The following is a 17,410-nucleotide window of genomic DNA, read 5'->3' as shown; positions in this document are numbered from 1 at the left end:
TCTTTTCAAGTTTTTTTGGACAAACCCTATCTTTTTACTGGGTGCTGGTTGCATCGTGTGCATCAATGAGGATTAAAGGCTGCTGGACTGAACATAATCCCTCCTTCCAGTCCAGAGCAACACTAGGTGTAGTGTGGTGATACAGGGAGAAATGTGCAATGCACATACTCCCTTTATAGCATAGAAGGTTATCTTGGATTCAGATGAGAACCCATGATAACAATATACTGTACATGCACTGTTGTTAATCCAGTATGCATGTTGTTACTTGATCCATGTCTCCATTCTGCTGCTGACAGTGTCAACATATTTGATATATTTACATGCTAGGAGAGGGAGGGAGTGAGATTATAAAAATGTACAACTGTAATCTCAATACAAAATCCTAATTGATACCGTGACTTTGGTACTTCAGCACTCAGAAACTTGAGACTAACAGGCAGTAGACTAACTAGACGAGTCAGAATCTCAAAAGAGATTGAAATTAAAATGTGTAGTTATGCGTGGCCTCTTTACAAAGAAAAGTATAATTTACCAGGATTTTGAATGTGCATGCACTCCCTCCTCACCATATTAATCATAATTACAATATTTTACCATTTAGGATTATTACAAAGCTTAAAATTATTCAAGTGTACACATTCATATTTTGGGACATTTAGTCCATATTCAGATTGAGAAGCTTTCACTGCCAGGTCTATGGAAACTGGTGTTTTGCAAGTTTCTCTTAAATGACACAGTCCTAAAAATACTCTTGATAGCACAAAACTATGTCAACCATCTTAATTTTTGTTAGCCGTTTTGATTTGTTTTTGCATGTTCACAGCAGTCTTAAAATGTATTTCAATTTGTTAATCACAACCTTTATTCATCATTGTTTTTCAGTTATATTCCCTTTGTTTTGAATTGTGAGTTGGTGCATTACTTAGCAAATTAACATTTTGTAGTAGAATATAACAAGTATTATCTCCTAACAAATGTCAATTGTAAACACTTGATTTTGAAATATTCTACAGCCCATTCAGAAGTTGTTTTGGAATGAAATATATTATCAACTTGAAAGCAGTTGTTTTGGGTGAGTTTGGGAAGCCTGAAAATGTGACATGGTAGTTTGATGCCTAATATTGGAATAGATTTTTTGGTAGGTATTGATTAAGCTTTGCTACATATGAAAAGAGGCCAACCAAAACTGTCAGTTACTTTGGAGCAATATATCAAACACAAGGAAAGCCCATGGATTATTCCCCTCATAACACATGCTAATTTTTGCAATCTGGAAATTGCTTAAGGGTGCCTTTCTTGTATATGAAAAGTCTTCATTTTTTCTTCACATGGCTATAAGGTCCTGTTTGCATAATAGCCCATAGCATACTGTATAGTTGAAGTCAAACTGCTCATTTTGGGTTGGGAATCCAGCTCACATTATGTCGCTTAAGCCACAGACTTTATATGGCTTATACCATTTCTCTACTGCTTGAACAGTAATTTATTACACAACTGGGCCTTAAAGCTTGATAATGTTAACATTATTATTTCTTTGAAATTAATTTATTAAAGTGCACATTATGTTTTCTGGATGAGAAATGCTAAATAATTTTATTATTCATTAATAAAGTACAAATTAACTAAACTGCTCTGTTTTGTGTCTTTTTTAGTAATAAAGATTTATAAACTCGCAGAGTAAAAGACATGGTCATGTTGCCTTTTGCGGAATGAGGATTTAACAAGTTCGGGGTTGTGGATAATGGATGTAAAGGGTATGGTTTTTTTAAACTATTTATTTGGCAAATTTCTTCACCTTATAATGCTATACTTACAATATGTTTTGATTAGGCGACATTCCATATTTATTAATACAATATTCATCAAAAATCTCTCCAACCTCCCAAAGTACCAAACTCACAGAGTAAACTTGAAGGCGGCATACTTTTGATTGACAGCTTGACAGTTAGCTAATTGCGGTTAGTGAACTAGCTAGCTGGCAGGTGTGGGGCCAAATTTAAAATGTCTGACTGGGAGGATGAGTACAGCGAGAGCGGCGTTGCTATCCAGAAGCCTGCTACAAAATCAACTCCCAATGAATGGAATTTGTCACGGTATGACAGTCAAGGCCAAAATTTAAATTTCGGTGTAAGAAATGGAACCAGGTCTGCATCCTCAAGAGAGTGGAGAGCCGATCGTAGCGAGGGGTTCGAGTACAAAAGTCGGAGAGGTGGAGGCGAAGGCGGTCCGTTTCCCCGGAGCACGGATCGCGGAGGCCCTGGACGACGAACTTTTGACGATAAAAAGTCAGACTCTTCCCAGCCTGTGACTTTCACCGTGGAAAATGCTTTAGTTGGGAGGATAATAGGTAGGTTTCTAAAGCAGTAGTTTCCGTTTTAAAGGGTGCTATAAATTGCATGTATTAGCAAAATACCGGTTGACTTCGCGGTCAGTTTAGCTAGCTATGCTAACAAATGAGGTCGACGTGATAGTGTAAAGTCAAGACCCCCATTCTACCAGGTCGCATAAACCGTTATAAAAAAATAGTGTGTGGGTATGACCTGTACTTAAGTGTAGCTTATGTTACGTAGCTAGCTAGCTAGCTAATATGTTCCATTGCTGTAACGTTAACTAGCGATGTAATGTTAGCTAGAGATTTTGCCCAGACTCTAAATACATTTTTAATTCTGTTAAAGGTCGCGGAGGAGGCAAAATTCGTGAACTTGAGGAGAGCACTGGTGCAAGAATCAAGGCAAGTTGACGGTTTGTTTTATCAACCTTGTGACTTTATAGCGCATCCTTCAATAAGTTACTGGTGTGCCCAACATTAGTGTTGTGCGTTTCAAAATCCACTAAGTAGGCAAGAAGAGGACTTAAAAGTTTAACAAGTATTTATTTAAGTAAAATCATAAGAGCATAAACGTGTACACGGGTCCGAGTTGAGCAGGCACACAGGCTCTCATCAGACTGAATTTTCTGGCATATACATGAATTCATATATCAGTCTCTAAGAGCATTTTGATTTGTTTATTAAAAGTTGGAGGAGTACCGTGGTTTAGACTTAGCCTCCCCTGGTTGGTGCACAGACTGGTCCCAGTCTTTTGGCACACGCCCTCTTCATCAGTTGTTAGGCAGACTTTAACTATGCTGATGGTCAGAGAGAACAATGCGCCGCTGTTGCCTGTCACAGGTTGAGGAGTAACTTATTCTCATGGTCAAACTGATATCAAATTGATATTAACTTTGTTGCTGCACTCTTGTTGCTTTCTGACCACCGTCATACAGTGCTGCTTTCTGCTCGTACAACAGTATCCTATTCTCATTTTGCATGACTAAGCTGTCACCGTGCTCTTCCACTAAACACAACTATAATTCAACTATGATTTGTATCCTCATAAAGCATAGCCAGCTTGACTGATTATTTTATTTCTTACAGTGTACACTTTAAGGGCAGTGTGGACATGACTGAAGATGCTTTGACGACATATGTCTTTCCTTGGGTCTGAGAAAGGAACAATAAATGAGATTGGGCATTTCTGTTCGTCTAAATTAACCAACAGTTGGCTGTGATTGTAAATGACAGAAGTCAGATTACCAGATGTAATTAGAGCTGAAAATCAGCAATTGCATGTATTTTTTTTATTGATCAGGACTGTTTTAAAATCCTCCTTAAGTTAGGTACAATCAATTCCAAGACAAGACCAAGTCAGCTTAATTTCAAACCATAGGGGATCAGGACTAATTCCAGACAATGTAAACTGGAAATGGACTGTAGATTTAGTAGATTACCTGAAATGCAGATCAAGCTGTACATCATCTTCAGAATTCGGCAAGATTGTTGTGCTATTGCCCTGTATCCTTTGTATTCTAAACATTGGGAATGTTGCTCTTTGCATGAACAGGCACTGTGGTCAGACCATGGCTGGATCTCCGTTCTCTTATTCAATAGCTCGTCGCTTGAACCGAAAGTTGTTCTGCGCCTCCTTTGTGAAGACTGTTCCAAAGCTCTTATTTCTGCCCCGAGGAGGGTTCTCCGAGGAGCTATGACTATGGGATACACGACAGCAGTCTTTCCGAAAGCCATGCAGCTGAAAGCAGTTGTTAACTCCGCCCATACAGCTGATGAATTTACGTGACGCTTTTAGAGGAAAGGACCTCTCACCCCTCAAAAAAAGACATTTCCTTGTTTCCTCTCTCCTTCCATGATTTGCTTGCATCGCTCCTTTTCTTCCTTGGTGGGATGGACTAAGGCAAAAGGTAGTGAAGCATGTGAAGGAACCGGGGATGCAATTTAAGAACCTGCGACGCAGACCATGTATATCAGGGGTGTCAAACTCCATTTCACTAAGGGCCACACTGGAAAAAGAGAATCACATCAAGGGCCAGACATGTATAGTTTGACATGCTTTTATTTAATCGAAAATGTAAAATATCTTTGACTCAGTTATTGCATGTCTCATAAAGCCCTGAAAAAGTGAACAAAAAAGTTCCAAAGTCATTCTAGAATTTAGCAAATCAAGCAAAAACAATGATTACGTTTTCTAAGTAGGCTACTACACAGCTGACTCAAAACAACCTCTTTCACAACCTGAATATACAAACACTCTGTTTCTGTGGGAATTTCTGAGTCTCAAAGTTGTGTAATTGCAAAATGAAAAACGGTTTCCCACGTTTTTGGTTTGGCGCACAACTAGGTGGGCCAAAACCAAACCAAAGCCTTGAGTTTGACACACAGGATATTTGTTTTCTACCCTGTTTGTAACTGCTGTTTTTTTTTTTTTTTTTTTTTTTAGATAAACAATGGGGACCATGAAGCTGAGGTGGTCCTCTTTGGGTCTTGTGCTGCCCAGCAGAAGGCCAAGGAGATGATTGAAGAACTGGTAGCAGATGGCAACTCTCGCTTTCGCAATGGTACAAAGTCATTTTTCTAGATAATGTTGGTCTTGATCCTAAAACGAGTCCTGGCAGTTGTGTGTGTTAAGGCAAACGTCATGTTTTCTGTGATTTGATGTGTCAGATTTTAACACACGTAGGGCTGCAGTCAGCTAAAAGTCTTGGTCTACTGAAATGCGACCTACTCTTCAACCAATCGATTAGTTGATTGAGGGGGAAAAAATCACCAGTTAACTTAATTTTAAATTTGCAAGACCAGGCTTAAATGAACTGACAACATAAGTTATACGACTTAAAGTACACACACAATCTCAACTGGCTTATCATCCGGACAGCGTCTCTTTTTCCTTTCTCCCTTTTCCTGTCGAGTTACCGCGCTATACTACGACATGCACTTTTAACAATGCAGCCCTATTTCTGATACTGTGAGGGGGGCAGAAATGTTGCCGTGGGGGGCCGCCATGGTCAAATCAACATAGAGGAAACACTGGCTTTGCCTGGGAGCTGTACATATTTACACTATGCTCCATATACCAGCGTCATGACGAGGCGCTGGGTGCCTATTCTGCAATGAGCGTTTTTTTTTTTTTTTTTTTTTTTTTCCCTGGGAGTTCCCTGGGGTTTCACCTAGCCCTAGGTGGGGAAAAAACCCACAACTGTCAAGATGAAAAAGTTTCAACTTGAGTGAAAAATGTGTGCTTATCCCGGAGCCTAATGAATGTACTTCATGAATGCACAGAGGAGAAAAACTACAAACAATGGGCGAAAACAACGGAAGGAACCGGAGTTCCTGACTGATACTTACTGATCTGTTTCCAAGGTCCTGGTAGAGGGGGAGACTATGGTGGAGCAGATGATGGAGGAGGCTACAGAGGGAGAGGTGGTGGAGGAGACCACAGAGGGAGAGGTGGTGGAGGAGTAAGAGATAGCTCTGTCTGGTCTGCTGCAGAATTAGATGCTGCAGATGTTGCCCCGCCCCCTGTATCCATAGACTGGAACACCATCCGGGAGAACAAGGACAAGTATGCAGAGCTCAAGTGGAAGGGTGAGGGCTCATAGTCGCTACTCTACATACACTGCAGTCCACAAGTAATTGTAAAGTGATATGTTTTCCATTGATTTGGCACAAAGTCCAAACAAAACTGTCTTATGTATATATTATGTATGGTTTTTTTTTTTTTTTTTTTTTGCCCTGTTTTTACTAGCTTATGATGATTAGTTTATCCTTGTGATATGACACCAGAATTTCATTTGCAAAAATAAGTGGGCCTCATTCCTGATTTAAAAATGTTATATTTTTATCTTTCTTCAGACCTCCCACCTTTAAAAAAGAAGTTTTACACTGAGGCAGAGAGTGTATCCATGCTCACAGCAGAGGAAGTCAGTGAATGGAGGTAATTCTGCCTGTGTTACCACCTGGGTGTCCACGATGTTATACAATGCAGTATTTCAAAATAAAGACATTTTATAAGTAGAGGCAAGGTCATGGATTTCTTCATCTAACACTTCAGTTTGTGTTATCTGGATTGTTTTCCATTACAGCCTCAGACAAATAGGTGGTGCCATTTGTCCACCTCTTCTTGTGTTATCTGAGCAGGTCCAGCTGTAATACTTAAAGTAAACTGTATGCAAATTTGTGATGTGGACACTTTCAAGCCTTTTGACTATAAAATTAGTCAGAGGTTCTCAATCTTTAGGGCCTCATTTAGGGTGAGAGAGAGAGCGCATTGCTGGGCAATACACGAAAAGTAGTTGACAACAAAGGATTGACAGTTGTCCAAATCTGGTTGTGCAGGACAAAAAGGCCACAGTTGCATCAAGCCCTGATCTGTAGGTTCTCAGGACACAAGCTGTGTGTCTCTGGGTCAAGGTCACATTTGCAAATGATTGTTCATTTAATTTATTTAGCATTACTTAAGGGCTTGGATTTTGAAATTGGAAAAATATTCCATGTCCATCTTGTAAACAAAGTACAAAAAAGCAACACAGTATACAGTTGATTTTCATTTGGTGTTTGGAATCGGATACTTTGGACCAAATGCATTTTTTTGTTTTTTTTGTTTATAAACCTAAACTTCAGCAAAACACATTGCATGTTTGTCTAGGATGGCAGTGCAGTTTGGTTTCAACCACTCTCACTTTTGTTTGTTTTTTTTTTCCACAGGAAGGAGAATAACAACATCTTTGTGGACGACCTGAAAGAGGAGGGGGAGAAACGTCTTTTTCCCAATCCTTGTCGCACTTTTCTGGAGGCCTTCAAACTATATCCAGAGATCATGGAAAATATTGAACAAGTTGGCTTTGTCAAGCCAACCCCCATCCAGGTGTGAGCCTGGCACTTGGGACATTATTATTATTATTATTATTATTGGTCAATACTGTGTAAAAGTAAGTATACAACCAGATAAAAAATTCCCTTTGCCCTGTAAAATGCACAAATAGTTTTGTAATTACTGTTTCGATAAATGGGCACCTTATTTTGTAATAAAAAGAAATTTCCGTGTGGTATACTAATGTAATGTGGTTAGAAATTGCACAAATGCACCTGTAGTGACGTATCTTGTTCATTGTCACTCTTGAGTAATCCCCGTGATTTACCAAGATCTATATTTGGAAATTCCCGTAAATGGCTGCCTCAACAGGAAATATTGAGCCCTTTTTTTTATAATCTATGGTTGTAGTCTCCCCAAAAAGCAGAAATGAAAGGAAAGCTTAGATAACATTATGTTGATAACTTTTTAATTCATACTTTTTTGTAGATCAATGACCTCTTCTATTCATATTCTCTTGAACCGAATCTTTGCTTAGAATAACTATTCAGTGTTTCCACTGTATTCACAGTAAGGGGAAACCACAATAAAAGGTATATTATCCCTATTGCCCGAGGGAATAATATAACATTGAATACTTTTCGTATTGTAGTGTTGCATAATAGCAATTGGCACGCAGACGTACGGTTTTTTAGTTATTTATATGTAAATCTGAGAAATGTATTCATTTATCCACTTTAATCATTAAATTGTGGCTACAACAGAGATGTAAAAAATGGGTGCTTGGGTGTGTGCACGTTTATTTAGAAAGTTCTACATTAAGACAGTGCTTTTGTCTGAAGTAGTAGTTGGTGAGCATTTTAACTACAGATTTCTATCTTTCAGTTTTCTATCTTTCCAACTCTCCCCTCACTTTGGTAATTTTTTTATGAAACATAAAATCGTGGGTGTGCTGCAAGGGGAAATGAAACGTCATCATCGTCCTCAGATTCCACTTTCATTTCACAGTAAGAGGCTTGGTCTGATGGAATGCGCTGTCATCACTGGCCTGTGCGTTCAGATAGTTCAATTGTCAGTTCTGTGTAAAGCAATGACAGCATATTAAACATGCTGATTCCTGTGGTAGATGTGAACCTGGTGTACTGCCGCACCCTCTACTTTGATCCACACTGCATGTCTACTACCACATCCTGTTTTTCCACAGGATTTAGTGAGACTGGGTTTACGTGGGTCTGGGGGCGTTTAATGCTATCTGTAGATTGCTTTTGATAATTTGTACATTTTTTACATGTCTTAAATTTTGTATTGCATATTAACTTTAATACAGTATATTTGTAGAGTAGTTACTGGATTAGTGTCTTTTACACCAGTTGTTTTGTGTGTATGTAGTTTCAATCGTTTTGTATAAATGTACGATGGTGTTTTCTGTTTCTTCACCAGTCTCAGGCGTGGCCAGTGTCACTGAGCGGAGAGGACCTGATAGCCATTGCTCAGACAGGAACAGGCAAAACCCTGGCCTACCTGCTGCCAGGGTTCATTCACATGGATGGACAGCCTTTGTGAGTTCATGCCCTTTTGTCTTCCCTTTTTTCTTAAGGCATCCGTTAAAGTTAGGGATGCACCGATCCACATTTTTTCACTTCCGATCCCGATACCTGAATTTGGATATCGGCCGATACCATACTATTCCGATAACAGAGCTGTGTTTGCTTTATTATTATCATTATTGTTTATTTTATATGATGCTGAAATAAACTCCTCCCAACAGGCTAGTACGATATGTACATATGTATGCATGTATGTCCCAAAAGGCAACTTGAGGTAAGTATAAGGTCAGAAAAACAGGAAATCCTATTAACAGGAAAAATCCTATTCTGAAAACAAATATGCAACTGTAAGGGTTTCATATTGATTGTCATGTCAATATTTATTAAATTCCCAAAATCTCAAATACGTGGGGAGGTGTGGGGTGGGTGTACGTCAGTGTACGGGCTTATCTGCTAATGTTAGCTGCCGACCGTTACCTTGAAACCATCCAGCAAATAGACTGTACCGTAGGGTGATTTAACGTTACCGCTCATTTTACACACAGTTTAACAACAAAACTAAACGCTGAGTGAACATTACTAGCTACGTTTTTCATGTTGGTTTTGAGGCATCCCCACTAACCTGGAAAACGGTTTTAAAACCGTAACGTTAATACAGCGTGTCGGAGGAATGCAGCGGGTCTCCTGCAACGGGAGTCAGAGGCCGAGGGGCCGTCACACAGCGTTAGCTTCTTGTCTCATCGGGGTTCTGATAAACAGTAAATTCATCAAAGTCAGCATGCCCAACACTATTTTCTAATAAACTGTAGCTGTCAAATTTCATGGTTTTTCGTCGCTGTTTATCACTTATTGAGTGAAGTAGTACTCGCCCTGTTTATTTGGTTGCCATGACTTTGCGAGTGATGACGTCCTGTCACTGTTCCAGTTGCTCTGCTCGTCCTAGGGGAGAGAGAGAGAATGACAGTTCGCTTGAGCTCAGTAGAGCAGGCGGCTCTACGACTTTATCACTTTCCATGAACAGCCGAAGGAACGGTGGTGCGTGGTGTACATAGCGGAAACCCTGTTGTGCGTCTGCCCTATTTCTGACACCGTGGCGCTGGAAATTTTACCGTGGCACACCACCACTATGCTATCAACATAGAGGAAACACTGCTGCCTGGAGTTTACCTTGTTTTTGGAATGACTCCAGAAGTGATTCGCTCCTTTTTGTCTTTCTGCCCCCTGGCTAAAAAACCCTCGTGCTCATTGAGCCACGCCTCCGTTCAGGAAATCCATTCCACAGTTTGCAGCCAGCTAGCAGACTAGCCGGCAGGCTATCGCTGTAGAGTACTGTTTATTTTCATTTGTTTCAGGTGGTTGCAGCTGCATGTGCATGTGCATGTGTGACGTCACCCTTTGGTTTGTGGAGATCTGCTATGAGTCGTTGAGTTTGCCGTTACGGGCGCAGCCATCCTGGTTGCGGATGTGACTGTTTTAGACGTGAGGGCGGATCCATGTTACATTACACACTTTAATTGGCAATCTCATCATAGCAACACCCTAAAACACCCCCTGCTTTATCGCCGATTTTAAAACCGAGACCATAATCAAAAAAAATGAACCTCATTTTGTGTTGCAGAAGACTTAAAAGCGATTGAGACCATGAACTCATTATTATGAAAATGTTTACTGAGGTAATAAATTAAGTGAGAAGTGGGTCACTTTTTCATAGACTTCTACAGAAACCAGCCTCCTTTTGCAACCGCTGCTTTTAATTCAATTTTATTTATAGTATCAAATCATAACAAGTTATCTCAAGACTCTTCACAGAGTAGGTCTAGACCGCACTCTATAATTTCCAAAGCCCCAAAAATTACAGTAATTCCCTCAAGCGCAAGCATTAGCAGTGGCTATTGCGACAGTGGAGAGGATAAACTCCCTTTTACCATTTTTACCATTAATATTAACAGTCTATGGTTTTTGTCCTTCCTTTCTTGATAGGCCTAGAGCTGAGCGGGGTGGTCCAGGCATGTTGGTGCTGACTCCCACCAGAGAGCTGGCCCTGCAGATTGAAACTGAGTGCAAGAAGTACAGCTACAAGGGCTACAAAAGGTCCAGCAGTTTTATATCATCATAAGTCATTGAGGATGAGCTTAGAATCAATAGTTATGTGATGTAGAGGTGACATGACCATCACTGCTCCTTCTGTACCTTCTCTCAGTGTCTGTATATACGGCGGAGGGGATAGGAGAGCCCAGATCAATCTGGTGAGGGGGGGCGTGGACATAGTGATCGCTACACCAGGCCGACTAAATGATCTACAGATGAATGAGCTCATTAATCTTCGCTCCATCACCTACTTGGTCAGTTGTTTGTGTCTGTGCATCCCAGTGCCTCAAGTCTATTTGTGAAATTATTTATGTCTTCGGTTAGCACAAACCAATTTAGCAAAAGTTTGTGTTCTTTGTTTTGAGTCTGTATTTGTTTGTTTTGTTTGTTTAATCTTTTAAAGTTGTGTGTGTGAGAATACAGATGGGTTGCTCTTAACTGCTCTAATCATTGGGAAAAGGTGCTGGACGAGGCTGACCGTATGCTAGATATGGGGTTTGAGCCCCAGATTATGAAGATTCTCCTGGACATTCGTCCAGACCGACAGACTGTCATGACCAGGTACAATACAAGTCAAGTTACATGAAGCACTTTAAACAGTAATGAATAGGACATTAGGGCACAAGTACAGATGCATACCCCTCTTGGAAGCATTTTACATTGCTCACATTGAGCATTAAAACCATCCAGTGTTTTTTCCACAGTTTGGAGAGAGTGTTACAATGCGTATATTAATGAACTCTGAATTATGTATGGTTCATCATGTTAAAAAAATGACTTTGAAAATGTCTTAAGAGAAAAGGTATGTATTATGAATCACAACTATGTATTTATTTTTAAAGCAAATTTAACCCCTGCATTTGTTAACTTACTTTTTACACTGTTCCTTTACAGAAGTGCTATGGAGATTTACTTTGAAGTGTTGTAGGATGTGCAGTATAGAATTAAAAATAAACTTCCTTTGTCCATCTTTAACTCCCATGTTTCAGTGCCACCTGGCCTACTGGTGTGAGGCGATTGGCCAAATCTTATCTAAAGAATCCCATGATGGTTTATGTGGGCACCCTAGACTTGGCGGTACGTGGAAATGAATACAGTCAATCATTTATTCAGTGTGTTGACTGGGTACTTGATGTCTGTGTATTCTAATCTACTTTATCCCACCTGATTACTTACTTAAGTTGAATGGCTTTTTGAAAGTGAATTTCAGGTGCTGTGTGGAATGTGTGGTTTCATGCTTCCTGTGTTTCTCTGGGTTTTAGGCTGTTAACACAGTGCAGCAAACAGTGCTGATTGTCCATGAAGACGAGAAAAAGTCCTACGTGTTTGACTTCCTCAGAAACATGCTGCCCACTGATAAAGTCCTGATCTTTGTTGGCAAGAAGCTTGTGTGAGTGGAGAATTAGTCCCTAACCAAGGGGAAATTAAGGGGAGTAAATTGTTTTCAGCTGCCACCCACAGTTTCTGCTAAATACCAGAGTTAACCATTCATTGACATTGGCAGCGCTTACCACATTTTAACTAACAATTTCATGTGTGTCCGTTTTTGTCTCTAATTTGCATGCAATCTCAGGTGTGATGACCTGTCCAGTGACATGTGTCTGCAGGGCCTGGCTGTGCAAAGTCTCCATGGTGACCGTGAGCAGTATGACCGTGAAGAGGCCCTCAAAGACTTTAAAGATGGTACGTAACTGAATGGAAAGTGTGGTTTTTTTTAAAATAGGCTTTCCCTACCTCAGGAAGGCAGAGGAGACTGAAACTTAAATGTTGGTGTTAAGATGGGGAGCTTATCTTGAAGCCAATGAGCTACCACAAGTAAAGGCTCCAATAATTAAAGGATTAAATTGATTAAAGATAACTGTTAATTTTTCCAGGCCGAGTTCGTATCCTGGTTGCTACAGATTTAGCATCTCGAGGGTTGGATGTCGTTGACATAACACATGTCTTTAACTATGACTTCCCACGTAACATAGAGGAGTATGTCCATCGCGTGGGCCGAACTGGCCGAGCAGGGTAAGTGCTGTGTGCGTGTCTCTGTTTACAGATCACTTTACTCTGTCTGGCTGTTTTTGGGTTAGGTTGTGATGTTAATGCATTTATGTGCCAGGCGCTTAGGTGCTGCTGTTACCCTGGTAACAAGACAAGACTGGAGGATGGCCGCTGAGCTGATTCCTATCCTGGAGCGAGCGGGACAAGTTAGGGCACACACATTTCATTTGGACAACACATTTTATGTTTGCCTTCTACTGGTATTTCACTGCAGACTGATGATTTTGTATTAACAAATAAGTCATAGAAGGCTATAGTAGTCAATTGACAGCGTTATTACAGACTTGGGCTTGTTTGAAAATCTTTGATTTAGTTTTTTTTATTGAAAAGAAAATATTGTTCCCTACTCTTTATGGCACTAAGTCACTAAATCAGAAAATAATGCTTTGTTCCCAACTTGTATTTGCAACCTCAAAGATGAGCTGGAAAGTGTTATCAAGTAGGAAGCATGTAGGGCTGTACTGAATACCTTTTTTTTTTTTTTTTTTTTTTTTTTTTTTTTTTTTTTTTTGAGCTTCAGTGCTTTCCAATAGCAAATATTTGAAGCTTCGGTGGCGGCAGCAGCGGTGGGGCAAACAGTTTTTGACCACACTTGAAGGCAGATTCATTTCATAGAAAAAGAGAAATAAGATAAAAGACTGCTTTGTTGTGGCAAGGACACTATCTCCTGGGCAGTTCAGTTTTTTACCTTAATAGTGTTTAAAAAGATTGAAAATTGAATACCTACCCATTGAACAGATATTCAGATCCAGCCCTAGAAGCATGTTTTCTTATTTAAATGTATTATTTTTAATAGATTTAATAAAATCACTAGCAAACAGTAAAATGCATGTAATTTTTGTGAATCCTGTTGCAGGAGGTCCCTGAGGAGCTGGTGCTTATGGCAGAGAGATATGAGAGGCACAAGAGGGAAAAGGAGCTGTACAATCCAAGGGGAGGGGGAGGTGGAAGGTGGGGAGGAGGAGGAAGTGGTGGCGGTGGAGGAGGCGGAGGAGGATGGGGAAGGAGAGATGGTGGAGGGAGAGGAGGCGGGGATCGAAGCCAAAACTGGGGATTCTAAATGCTGGATTGTCCAAGTAAGTCCACACATACCACAAGGTTTTTTACACAGGTCTACAACAGGACTCATAGATTGAAGTATTAATGGACAGAAAAGTAGGTATTCTGATTGAATAATAATTTAAGACTAATTTTGATTTCCCTGTGTATTGTTTTTTTTCAGCAAGGTGAAACAAGATCTGAATCTGCATGTTGTAATTTCTTTTGAATGTATATTTGATTTTTGATTTTTTTTCTTTGATTTATTAATTTGTTTTATGTTTTGCTGGATTATCATCCATTATCAGTGAGGTAGTTATACCTCATTATGTTGTGCTCCTGTTTTTAAAAATGTTTAAAATGCACAATTTAGTTTGTTACAATGTTTTCGGCTGTCTGTAACTCACCACCCATAGCAGTGTTTAGTATCAAGCTGAATATTTTGTTTATCTAATTTGTGGATTTGGGCAGAAATAAATCCATATAATAAATTCTCCATTTGAAGAGATGTGACACCCAGTGCATTTTATTGGCTTGGTAACTTTAGTTGGTACTATTTCACAATACGATACAGTAATCTGCTTTGCACCATTTATATACCTCCACAATTTTGGTAAAAGTTTACCTGAATGGGCACCTGGATAGCTCAGTTGGTAGAGTGGGCGCACGGACGGACGGACGTGACTTTGCTCAGCTGAGCCAAGAGATGTTTGGTAAAAAAAAATAAAAAATCAAAGCAGTAAATCAAAGCAAGAACAGATTACCATAAGAACTGAATATTTCACAATGTTTTTCTTTACTACGAAAGGATGCCATGCCAGCTTTTGTATGTGTGGCTTTGACAACTGAACTTGAAGGTATCTACATAAGAGTGACGTGACACTGTCATGAACGTGTCATAAACATTAAACAAGTCATAAATGGTTGATATAATGCTTCTTTTAGTAAGTCATTAGGTTTTTGTCATGACAAGTTAGGGTTCATGTGTCATGTCACTCTTATGTAGATAGCTTAAAGTAAAGGGTTACCAAACATTCTTTCTAAACGGTGTTGACTTAGTCTTTCTAAATGGGGTTCAAAAGATTAGTCAGCACTTTTGTCAAGGAAGCTGGGTAAACCGGTGGGTAAGTTTTAAAACAATAGTTATGATTAAAAAACATAATTTACAGTAGAAGTAACACATGTCTATGCTCTGGGTACAGTACGCATGGGCATCAATTAAAAGAGTAAAAACACTGACGGAACAGTTTAAATTACAGAAGTTTATTAAAAACCTAAATGAAGACAAATGTGAGCAACAGGACAGCAGTAGCACTAAGGTCAGTCAAGCAGCAGGACAGTTTAGAGCCTACAAGGTTTAATGACAGACATTTGCCAAATGATGGAGGCATCCAAACTAGTGTTGATAGATTTGGTGGCTTGTAAGCAATGTTTTTAGCTGTCTAGACCTGTAAGGGGTTCGTTACGTAGGCTGATACAACATTCCACTAATGAGCTGCTTTAATTGAAAAGACAGATTGAATGAAAGTAGATTTGCATAGTGGGAAATGCAGTTTCCTCCTGTGACTCCTTGAAATCTGATTTCTATTTCTTGAGTTGTGGAAGACCCATGCTGTAAATTATTTTCTAGAGTCAAAACATATCTGCATGTTTGATATCATTATCCCAGCTCAGGTGGTTATTTTTTTCTAGTATGTTACAGTGGTGAAAATGTTTAGGTGTCTTATCTAGGTTATTATGAATTGTTTATGCAATAATTCAGAGGCCTCAAGATTAAAATACTTGCCTGTGACCAGCTTGTTAAACAGGTTAGGTGCACTGTGATAGAATTAACATTCTAGCAGTCTTTTAAAAGTTGATTTTCGTTCTCATACCATGTTTTTATTTATGATACTATACTATGACTTTTTATGAGAAACTGTACTATGACTTGTATGACATTTTTTATGGTATACTATAATATCACTTTTATAATAAACTATATTATGATTTTTATAACAAACTTAGTCTTGCATTTTGAGACCTATCTCCACAGCGCTGTAGAGTAAGGTCTGGCTACACCACAGATATATTATGGGCATTTCTTTAAACCAATCACAATTGTCTTGGGCGGCGCTAAGTTCCGGACTCAGTGATGGTCGCTCTCCAAAATAGTCTCAGGTAGGAACAAATTTTGGTGGAACATTGGCACCCCTCAAAATAAACAACACAAATTAAAGCTGCAAGAAGCGTTGGACGGCCCTCGCACCTCTGCGCGTCGGGGTTACTGGTGGACGCCGCTCCTTGCGACTGTGCATTTGCGCCGCACTCAGACACCGCAAATCGTCACCAATGAAAAGGGAACTCCCTGCTGAGTTCAATGACACCTCACACAAGACCTTAAACGGGTCACCAGTTATGAAAAGGGGTGTGGCTTAAGCATAGGGGGCAGGCCAAACCATTGCCAATGAATAAGGAACTCTGCTGAGTTCAATGACCACACATTCTAAGTTTCATGTAAATTGGAAGATGTTTGTCATATAAGGCTGATTTCCTGTTGGCAGCGGGGGGCACTATGACCAAAAGTCAATATTTGCCGATATATGTCCTCAGGCCTGGACTCTTGTTGATTGTGGGAAATTTCAAGCAGATATGACAATAGTAGTTACATCCACTTTCTCGTTCATCGCTAAACACTCAAAATGGCCAAGTTTTTTTTTTAAGAACTTTTCATCTTTAAGGTGTTGAGATGGTACAGAGCAAATTTGAAGTCCATAGGATGAAATATCTAGGAGGAGTTCGTAAAAGTATAGCACCTTGACTTTTAGGCCTACTTCCTGTTGCCACTAGGGGGCGCTATGACTTTGAGTCAGTTTTGTCCAGTAAATGTCCTCAGGGTTGGACTCTTATGAATCATGAAACGTTTCGAGCCAGCTGGACAATGTACACTCTAGTTACACACACTTCCTGTGTCGATGGCGAAACACACAAAATGGCCGCCGTCTATGGTCCCCCATACTGACTAGAAATGGCGATAGTTGTAAACTGAGCCCTGGGTATCCTGCTCTGCCTTTGAGAAAATGAAAGCTCAGATGGGCCGATCTGGAATCTTCTCCTTATGAGGTCATAAGGAGCAAGGTTACCTCCCCTTTCTCTGCTCTGAAACTAACTAAGGAAAGCTCATTGTGGGACTGGCTCTAATGGCTGTAATTCTGCACCAAGGCTGAATTTTGGGAAAGAGACTTCAGATACAGTATTAGGGGACCACTAAACAAAAGCATCCAAAGAGCACCATGTCGTGGGACCTTTAAAGTACGACACGTGGAAATGGCCAAAATCGCACTAATTTTGAATGTTCAATTCAAAATGGCTGACTTCCTGTTGGGTTTAGGGTATGGCTCCAATTAAGTTTTTTGTACGTCTTGACATGCTACATATGTGTACCAAGTTTCGTTAGTCTACGTTAAACGTACTGCAGGGGCTCAATTATTTTTAACTTTGTAGGAGGCGCTAGCGAGCCATTTTTGTGCGCCTGTTCCCCATAGGAAATCTGATATGATCAAA

The 17,410-nt window shown here is 39.8% G+C and overlaps 1 protein-coding gene across 1 annotated transcript; it reads left to right on the top strand.

Moving 5' to 3' along the window:
• Window positions 1–1,918: 1,918 nt before the first annotated feature.
• On the top strand, window positions 1,919–14,380 carry ddx43 (DEAD (Asp-Glu-Ala-Asp) box polypeptide 43). The gene is made up of 17 exons (XM_028602876.1): window positions 1,919–2,350; window positions 2,679–2,734; window positions 4,776–4,893; window positions 5,696–5,920; window positions 6,188–6,269; window positions 7,040–7,199; window positions 8,586–8,704; window positions 10,673–10,783; window positions 10,893–11,034; window positions 11,241–11,341; window positions 11,770–11,857; window positions 12,043–12,170; window positions 12,354–12,463; window positions 12,655–12,793; window positions 12,888–12,975; window positions 13,686–13,905; window positions 14,052–14,380. Exons 1-16 carry the CDS (start codon window positions 2,005–2,007, stop codon window positions 13,887–13,889), a joined length of 2,217 nt encoding a protein of 738 aa, XP_028458677.1. The 5' UTR covers window positions 1,919–2,004; the 3' UTR covers window positions 13,890–13,905; window positions 14,052–14,380.
• Window positions 14,381–17,410: the final 3,030 nt, after the last annotated feature.

Source organism: Perca flavescens, chromosome 17, assembly GCF_004354835.1.
Source record: "Perca flavescens isolate YP-PL-M2 chromosome 17, PFLA_1.0, whole genome shotgun sequence".
NCBI lineage: Eukaryota > Metazoa > Chordata > Actinopteri > Perciformes > Percidae > Perca > Perca flavescens.
The sequence above is the reverse complement of the archived record's forward strand: the minus strand, read 5'-3'. Positions and strand labels throughout refer to the sequence as shown.